We start from the raw sequence: 9,911 nt of genomic DNA on the forward strand, positions 1-9,911 counted from the left end.
CCAACACTCTTTCTCATTTTTATTAACAATCTTCTGCCTGCAACTTTTAATCCAATACATTGTTTCGCTGACGATAGTACTCTTAGCTTTTCATATTCGTTTTCAGATTCACATCCCTCTTCTTAGGATGTGGAACTTTAACGACAAAATATGATAAGCTCATTAAATTCCGACCTAAAAAGCATTGTACAATGGGGAATAAGAAACCGCGTGGACTTTAATGCTCCGAAAACCCAATGCTCTGTCTTGTATCGTTAAAGCGAGATATACCTCCATATCCATGGATGGCACTTGCATCAATAAAACTGAACACCTCGATATTCTCGGTATGTGTGTCACCAACCACTTCTTGTGGAATGATTACATATGCTATGTCGTCAAAAATGCCGCAAGTTGTTTGGGTTTCCTTAGGTGATGCTAGAAATATTTCACCCCTTCTGATCTGGCTGTTATCTACAAGACTTATATACGTCCAAAGCTTGAGTATAACTCCCATATCTGGGCTGGTGCTCCTGCAACTTACTTAAGCCTCTTAATTAGTATTGAACGTAGAGCATTTAGATTGATTGGTGATATTACCACCATTAGATCATTTACGTCGCTTGAACATCCTCGAAATGTTTCTTGTCTCACCATCTTTTACCGTTATTTAAATAGTTTATGCACTAGAGAAATAGCCAGCTGCATTCCTCCCCTTAAGCAGTTCAACCGTAATACTCGCGCTTCTAAAAATGCTCATCAAAATACCCTCGAGCCCAACTTCGGTCGTACTGTCAAGTACAGAAATCCGTTTTTTAGCCTACTATGCGAATATGGAATGCCTTGCCACACTTTGTCTTTCCCAGCCATTGCAATATTCAGCAATTCAAAACCAATGTGCACCGACCCCTCCTTTTAACCCCTGTCAGCCTTTCCTAGTGCTGACACTGTGTCTGTCTACATACTTAAGGGTAGTATTATCGCTTTGAGTGTGCGCTTATTTTGTAAAAAAATATATATATCAAACCTATGGAACAATTTAAACACAAATGCAAAAAAGTCTTCACAATGAAATGTCGCCCTTAATGTCTCCTCGATAAAGTTCTATGTATATATTTTATTTACAAAGACGAAACGCTTTTAAAAACAATAGAAAAATATTTGCATATTTTAGTTTGTTTAATATTAAGATAGGTACTTATTTATCTATTGGATATTTTGTATTTTATAAAAAAAAGTTCTCAGAAACCATATTTCACGTGCGAAAAGGAAATATGAAGTTTGTAGCTGCAGTAAGTCATCGTGTAAAAGCAACGTCAAAATACTCAATTTTGATTCCATATACATCTGCTAGCACTAGTATGTCAAGTCAGGTGTTTTTTTTCTGCATAAAGATAAATTAAATTCTTCATTGAGATTGTTGTATCCGCTGCTCTTCTTATACTATTTATTAAGTATACGTATTAATTAAAATGCCAGTAAGTTAAGTTAGAATCGGAATTATTAATTTTTTTTAATAAAACCAATTTGTTTAGGTTCACGAATTCAAGGTGGAGATGACTTGTACCGGCTGCTCAGGAGCAGTAGAACGTGTTTTAAAAAAGTTGGGTGGTACGTTCATATAAATTAGTGTATTTTATATTATAATAATTATTCAATTAAAAATAATTCATCATACATAATTTTGATTATCTTAACAATTTTTTATTAGTAACAACGTTTATATAATAATCTCTTTCTTTAGATAAAGTTGAAGATATGACCATTGACTTAGAAGGAAAAACAGTGCAGATAAAATCGAGCCTATCGAGCGATGAACTATTAGCGGTCTTAAAGAAAACTGGAAAAGAGACAACATATATAGGATGCAAGAACTAATTATTATTATATTCCACAAAATTCCAATTTTTTTTAACAACCACCACTTTGTTTTCTTTCTTATAAATATATGATTTCGTAAATATCTAAAAAAATATCTAAATACATAGTATGTATTGGAATAAGTAAAGTAAATAGTTCTTTATAAGTTTGAAGCCTAGTAAAACCAAATATCTCCTTCTGGCATTTATGTACATATGTCCATTATAAACGATCAAAAACGAAGGATAACATGAACACGTCTAATTCGTAACTTCCTGTGATATTTAAAAAAATCTACTTTGTACAACTAAATTCTTATTGCAATAATGATTGAAGTTTTCCGGGTGAAACACAATTAGCCTGTCACAAATTTAATTCTAATCGAATTGTTTTAAGATCCCCTCCTGAAATGTATGTATATAGGATTACATGTTTTATTTTCAAATTTTAATAACTCTCATGGTATCGTTTTTAAAAGTTTGAAAGATAGGTGCAACTAGAATTACCTACTCCTTGTAGCGAACCGACACCAATATTGAAACACAACCTTGCTCTGCTATCCGAATCGAATGAATAAAAAGTAAAAGCGAGAGTTTAGAAATTTGGATTTTTCCTTTCGAAAGCTTATTTTTATTTTTATAATTCAATGGAGAGTCCATTTGGTAAATTTATTTATTAACAATGTTCTTACCAATTTTGGACTGATCCGAACAATAGTTGTGTACAGTTCCTTCAATTAAACGTTTAGCAGAACATGAGTGACAGTTCTAAGAGTTCTAAAAACATAATTGCGGTCGCAGGTAAAACTGTTCTACCTTTAATTTATAGTATACTTTAGATTTTTAAAAGACCTTAATTCTCCTCAAGGACTTAAAATTGGGGCACCTGACATTTTTGTTTTGTTCTTTTTCAAATTAAAAAATTAGACACATGTTTAAAAATTGTATTCGGCAGGCAAAGGATAACCTAGGCCGATGGTTTAATTTTGAAAAAGTACTCATGCTAGCCCAAATGGCTACAAACTGCAATTATTAAAAGAAAATATCTTAGGTTACATTTTATAAATTATAATACAAACATAAACTGCTTCTTTATTCAGAGTAATATACAATGATCGACGGTGTTTAGTACTTGTTTATGTTAAACAAACGCACTCCATGGAATTGTGGGAGCTTAGGCAGAACTATGACAATCAGCGATATGAAATTGGCAATGAAATGTTCAGTGTTGTTTCTAGTATAAAGGCACGTAAGAAGGAATCTGGAAAAAGCATATTCTCTACAATGTTTGCTTATTTTCTTAATATTTTATGTACTTACAAAATTATGGGAACAGCTGTAAGAAATTTGCGAGTTGCAGTGAATTGCTCGCCGTCATCAATTTGTTCCCAATGCGTAAGTTGAGAAGCACAGTCACTTTCCGTGCTTATCCAAGGGGCGCCTTTTATGATGTGTAAAAAATATAGGTGTGCCTTTTCAATGGTAAGCATTATATTGTAGATTAAGCTAATATAAGAATTAAAACCAAACTACTTACGGCATTATGGAGAATATTGGTAAATGTCCAGGCCATTGAAATGCTTAACAATGGCACTGAAAGAAATATCAAATGAAGAGATAGTACACCGAGGAGGTAGGCTAGCCACATCCCTCTTGCACCCAACCAAGACCTGTTGGGATTAGGATCTCCATGACCACCGGCTATCATAATTACTTATACTGTGTATATATCTTATTTCTCCAATCTTAACATTTATTAAAGACATAAAATCTTTGACCTAACAGGTAGTGCTAAAACTAATATTATATTATGTATGGATTAGAGTAGATGATTGCAAATATATGTACTTGGCTGGTTTTGGTAATTCCAACTTGTTTTTGTTTATCATCAGTAAATTTTTTTCAAAATGGAAAAAGAAAATTCGATGACGTTTAATTTTGACATTATGTACGTTCAGGAAATCCTAAGGGACCTTACATGCAGTCAACTAAATTCTTGACGTTGTTCACATTTGGCCAGTTTATAAATCGAAGATTTCTGAGATTTTTTTTAGCCTGATTAACCAAGCAGGAGAATAATATAGAGGGGCCAATCATTGGAATTTTTTCTGCAGATCGTTTATAGCGATCATTAAAAATTTCTGTCATTGGAAAAAATTACTGATTGAAATCCACATAAAAATGTTTACTGACAGAAATCTGTCATTGAAATTGTGTTAAATTGGAACACAAATCATTGGAACGATTCGTTTCACTTTTGGACATAAAAGTATCAGCTGTTCAGGAAAATGAAATGTGATTTCCGATCAATCAATATATAATTTTCATTTCTAATCAAAGGGAAATACCGTCAAGTATCGATTCAAAAATGTTTCCGGACCGATTTCAATGATAGCTATAACTGGAACCTAAAATAAAAATAGATTTTTAGCGAAAAATAACAGTCTAATTAAATTTTGTTTTCTCAAGAATTTACTATTCATTCTCAACTTGCAATCAAAATTGTTTCGCATTTCTTTTCTTTTTTTTTAATTGCGCGAAAGAGAATTCTTGAGAGAAGGAATCGTAAAAATTCTACTTTCAGGTTTTCTCGGCAAAAGTGAAAATTTGTATAAGAAATTTTGTTTATATTTCTGAGAATACAGACATTTCTGAGATATTAGAACTATAAACTGGCCAATCAAACTCTTATAAGGTTACTTATTTTAGCACTTTCTTTTGGCATTTTAAACATATCGCTACCAAAATAACAATCTTTGAGAGTGGACTACAAGAACAAATTATAGAATTTTTGTTACTTGTCAAAACTGACAGTTCCACAATTACAATTACAAAAGAAAAATATTCTTTTTGAGATTTTCATAGCATGTTTTTGTAAATTATTTGAAATGTTTGAATATTTTAACAGAATTTAATATTTTTTCAGAACAAAAATCTTTGCAATGAATTTTCTGCAAATGCACATGAATCAATAGGGGAATTCACGACCGGGTGTAATTGGTCTTGCATCAGTGCATGTGCATATTTTTTGTGCATACAGATGCTCTACACTAACAAAATATATGAATATGAACATGCTTTAGTATTGCAAATTTACTTCGCTGAAACCCTAAAGTATACAAATGCACAATCATGAGCAACACTGTTTTGACAGCAATAAATCAGGTGATATTTAAATAATCAACAATGCTGATCTAATTAAAATAAATAAAAAAAGAGAAAAACCGAATAAAAGTGGCAATTGCCGAAATTATGTATAAGAATAATTGACTTACCTTCATCAATAATTATAGCAGCAGATTCTTCTATAAGCGAATCAATAATTTGTTTTTTTTTTCAGTTATTAAAACCAAAATAAACTTTTGAATTTCACATAAAAATAAAAATAACAATAATCAGCTGTTCTCACAACTGTCAAAAATCGTTGCAAGAACACCTTGCTTTTTTATTTGCTTTTCGGGCGTTCACTATGTTGTGCATATATTTATGTCAATAAGTATAAGTAATAGAATATACATACATAGTTTCGTTTTAATGTCAAATCCAGAATTAGATATATTTCTTTATGCTTAATTGGAAGACTATTTTGATAGCTGTGTGATTGCAGATACTTAAAACTTAGTTTAATTTCCAATGCTCTATCTCGATAATCACAATCCACTTGTTGTCGTATTACTTTCAACGATCCTGTGGTTAAACTAAGTGCATTTAGTAAATCATTTAATTTGTGCAGAAATATAAACTGTAGGATTTGGGGTAGGTGGGAATTTTTTCTACGGAAAGTATAACTATATGCATTATACATTTGGTGCAGGTGCATGCCTAGCAGAACTTTTAGAATGTTTTTTGTGTATAACTGCAGTAAATTGTCACTTGACTTTCAATAAATTCACCACATCATTTTTCATTGGGTTGTCCTGCCGGTCTGTTGTTCTCTGGTCTCCATTTCATTGACATTTTTGTCCTTTGCTCTTGAAGTTTAGACATGTTTCCTAGCCATCACCATTATAGCCTTCTGTTCCTTTTTATGACGTCAATAATTCTGGTTCTATTGCGAATATCTTCATTTCGTACCCTTTGATATGGTCGTGTGCTCAGAATGTTCCTTTAAATTTTTGACTGACATATCCTTAGGTGGTCAAGTGTTTTTGCAGTCAAGCTCATTGTTTGTAGTCCGTAAGTAGGGGTCGGTACAATAGCAGAGTAAATGATAAATTCCATTGTGTCTGCATTTTGGTCCAATTGTAAAATATGTTTAGACTCCAAAATTGTTTCCAGCTATTTTTGATGTGTCTGTTAGTTCCTATTATTATTTTATTTTCTTGGCCCCTGAATGGTTTAAGCTGTCCCAAATACCCATACATAAATAATCTTCTGCTTACTTAATTTTGTATTCGTCCAACGTTATGTCGTCTTTTATGTGATTTGACATGATTTTATTTTTCCATTTGTTGACTTAAAGTAAATCATTTTTACACAAGGTAGTTAGTTCCGTCGACATGTCTTGAATGTGTTTAGCTTTTGTAGAAATAAGAACTATACCATCTGAAAGTCTTAAAGTGTTAAGAACTCCATATTTTGTCTTTAAGTTAGTGTCGTCCAGAACTGAACTGAATGGAGGTGGTTAAAGGGGATCTCCGTGTGTAACTCCTCTTGTTATTTTAAACTTGAGTCCTTTATTCTCTGTTTTTATTCGTGCTGTTATTTTTGTATATATTTTTTAACGTCTACTTTATTTGGGTTCATGTTTTTATTTTTCATTTTCGTGTTAAACGGAGTCAAAAGCTGTACTAAAGTCAATAAATAGAAAATCAACCGGCAATATAGATTCATTGCATTTTTCTATTAGCTGTTTCATTGTCTGTAAGTGGTCTATTGTTGAGAATCCTTTTCTAAATCCAGCTTTTATCTTGGTTGATTGTTATCTTTGATGGTCCTATAAGGCGTTTTGAAGAACAGCTTGTAAATTGTCGAAATGTCACTTATGGGTCTATAATATTTAGTCCTTAGTTCCTTTATTGTGTATTAATGTTATCGTTGTTTTTTTCAATTGTTCAGGAATTTGTTTTGTTTTTAATATTTCTTAAATATGTTTGTTGAAATGTTAGAAAGGGAGTTTTTCCCATAAATAAAAATTTCTGATGATATTTTGTCATTTTTCATGCATTTGTCTTACTTCAAAACGTCTATGGTGTTGTCGATAGTTTCTTTGCTGAGCATAGGGCTGCGTGTAGGTATTGAAAGTATTCTCAAAATAATTTATAAATATAAGGTTTAATGTAGACTTATTAAAAACCTACAGAATCTTTAAATTTGATATCAGATTTCAGTAAAGCCTAGTACATACTTGTGAACCATCTCGTGAACCCATACAAATTTCAGTTTTTGGTTCACCCGTGAAGTTGCTCGTGAAGCTGAGTGGAGAACAAAGTGGAGAGTTTTCGTTCACGGGCAATTCACGTGCAAAATGTACGGGAACTGTTGGTGAAGCTTTGACATTTGGTTTCCGCATGTTCACAACGTGTACTCACAAGTGTGTACCAGTGAGCAATGTCAAAAGTTCACTTTCTCCACTGGCGAACGTTCACTTCACGAGGAAGTATGTACTAGGCTTAAGGCTTAAGCTTAAGGCTTAAGCCTAGTACATACTTCCTCGTGAAGTGAACGTTCGCCAGTGGAGAAAGTGAACTTTTGACATTGCTCACTGGTACACACTTCTGAGTACACGTTGTGAACTTGAACAAACCAAATGTCAAAGCTTCACCAACAGTTCCCGTACATTTTGCACGTGAATTGCCCGTGAACGAAAACTCTCCACTTTGCTCTCCACTCAGCTTCACGAGCAAGTTCACGGGTGAACCAAAAACTGAAATTTGTATGGGTTCACGAGATGGTTCACAAGTATGTACTAGGCTTAAAGGCTTAAGCCTAGTACATACTTCCTCGTGAAGTGAACGTTCGCCAGTGGAGAAAGTGAACTTTTGACATTGCTCACTGGTACACACTTGTGAGTACACGTTGTGAACATTTGACTTCAGCTTCACCAACAGTTCCCGTACATTTTGCACGTGAATTGCCCGTGAACGAAAACTCTCCACTTTGTTCTCCACTCAGCTTCACGAGCAAGTTCACGGGTGAACCAAAAACTGAAATTTGTATGGGTTCACGAGATGGTTCCCAAGTATGTACTAGGCTTTAAAGCCTAGTACATACTTCCTCGCGAAGTGAACGTTCGCCAGTGGAGAAAGTGAACTTTTGACATTGCTCACTGGTACACACTTGTGAGTACACGTTGTGAACATGAACAAACCAAATGTCAAAGCTTCACCAACAGTTCCCGTACATTTTGCACGTGAATTGCCCGTGAACGAAAACTCTCCACTTTGTTCTCCACTCAGCTTCACGAGCAAGTTCACGGGTGAACCAAAAACTGAAATTTGTATGGGTTCACGAGATGGTTCACAAGTAAGCCTAGTACATACTTGTGAACCATCTCGTGAACCCATACAAATTTCAGTTTTTGGTTCACCCGTGAACTTGCTCGTGAAGCTTAGTGGAGAACAAAGTGGAGAGTTTTCGTTCACGGGCAATTCACGTGCAAAATGTACGGGAACTTTTGGTGAAGCTGAAGTCAAATGTTCACAACGTGTACTCACAAGTGTGTACCAGTGAGCAATGTTAAAAGTTCACTTTCTCCACTGGCGAACGTTCACTTCACGAGGAAGTATGTACTAGGCTGTATGTACTAGGCTTAAAGGGTGATTTTCGTGGGAGCTTTAGCGATTCGACGAAAGCTTTTATATTCTTAAATTCTAATAAACGATTCGTGTTTTGACTTTAGAAAACTTAGAATTGTTATTATTTTTGCTGTTCTTATCAATGATAGAAATTGATTATTTAATATTTTTTTTAATAAGAGGACAAAATAAAAACTTAAACCTTTGTATATGAAAACCATAGTACTCTCATGGTGGAAGTCGAATAGGGCGGCATCTACATATTTTTTGTGGTATGTCTAGCAAAGACATTATGGAGAAATCGATTGCAGTTGGGAGACTTATAAATGTTATAATTTGCAGTAGAGAAAGACTATAGTGAATTAACGAAAGTCTGAGTGCGAGGGGAATACACATTTGTTTCTTTGTTTTTGTATTTTCGTTTGGTTGTATTGTTGCATACGCAAAACGGTAGACTTTCTATACAAAGATGATAAGACAAAAGCAGGTGAATTCCGATTTCGTGTAGGAATTTTATATTCTTGGTTGATATTTTATATTTTGATGATTTGAGAACTGTATTAGGGAATTTTAACTTGAACTATTATAGGCAAGCAAATAATATGCAGGTATTGTATTGTTATGAAATAAAAGATAATACATAATTTTTTTTTTAATTTGATCGCCTAAACATTTCTTACAGTTTATTTTCAAATCGAGCATAAAGAAGTTTAAATCTTCAAAGTCTTAGAACGATGTTTTTTTTTTTAAATAAATAATTTTGTTGATTGAAACTAAACGCAATTCAAAAGCTGGTTACACAATTATTGACAACTTATAATGAAGGAAATTTTAGCTTGGACGTTTTTTAATGGTTGTGAATTTTTTTAATGGGATGAGGAACTTTTAAAATCTTTTGTTTTAAAAATTAATACAAATAATTGAGTTTATAAAGTACCTAGGTGGTTATAACTTATATAGTTTTCATATACAAAGCTTAAACGTAAGGCAAAGAAAAGCACTTCTTATTTCGAAGCTTTGACATACAGTGCTTTAGTTCGTTTCTCGAATATGTTATAGAATCTTCTTGGTGAATACACCTTTATTTTCGGGATATTCCTTATCAAATTACTGTTACCTGAATTACCCTCAAAAGAACCAGAGTATTTTTCTCATGATATAATGTGGAATATTTCCTGCGCCAGCGATATTTCTCTCCCAATTTGTTGCAGAGGATATTTAAAAAAAAACTTTTCCCTTTTTTTTCTTTATTTAAGGTTGAAGTCTTAAATGTTCCTGACTTAAATTCCACAATTATATTATCCGCTCTTTTTGGATTTTCTCAAAGCTCAACTTT

At 33.2% G+C, this 9,911-nt stretch overlaps 2 protein-coding genes across 3 annotated transcripts; one reads left to right on the top strand and one right to left on the bottom strand.

Annotated features, from left to right (window-relative positions):
- The first annotated feature begins 1,319 nt into the window (after positions 1 to 1,319).
- Positions 1,320 to 1,960, top strand: LOC129942963 (copper transport protein ATOX1). The gene is made up of 3 exons (XM_056052146.1): positions 1,320 to 1,457; positions 1,515 to 1,590; positions 1,724 to 1,960. Exons 1-3 carry the CDS (start codon positions 1,452 to 1,454, stop codon positions 1,855 to 1,857), a joined length of 216 nt encoding a protein of 71 aa, XP_055908121.1. The 5' UTR covers positions 1,320 to 1,451; the 3' UTR covers positions 1,858 to 1,960.
- Positions 1,961 to 2,890: 930 nt separating this feature from the next.
- LOC129942961 (ORM1-like protein) lies at positions 2,891 to 3,816 on the bottom strand. 2 transcript variants are annotated; one of them, XM_056052145.1, is made up of 4 exons: positions 3,687 to 3,816; positions 3,376 to 3,635; positions 3,159 to 3,310; positions 2,891 to 3,099 (listed from the first exon to the last, which is right to left on the bottom strand). In XM_056052145.1, exons 2-4 carry the CDS (start codon positions 3,544 to 3,546, stop codon positions 2,964 to 2,966), a joined length of 459 nt encoding a protein of 152 aa, XP_055908120.1. In that variant the 5' UTR covers positions 3,547 to 3,635; positions 3,687 to 3,816; the 3' UTR covers positions 2,891 to 2,963. The 2 variants fall into 2 exon arrangements, with proteins under 2 accessions (XP_055908120.1, XP_055908119.1); XM_056052144.1 differs by having other exon boundaries at positions 3,376 to 3,749.
- Positions 3,817 to 9,911: the final 6,095 nt, after the last annotated feature.

The sequence above is a fragment of the Eupeodes corollae genome, chromosome 1 (assembly GCF_945859685.1).
Source record: "Eupeodes corollae chromosome 1, idEupCoro1.1, whole genome shotgun sequence".
Classification (NCBI taxonomy): domain Eukaryota; kingdom Metazoa; phylum Arthropoda; class Insecta; order Diptera; family Syrphidae; genus Eupeodes; species Eupeodes corollae.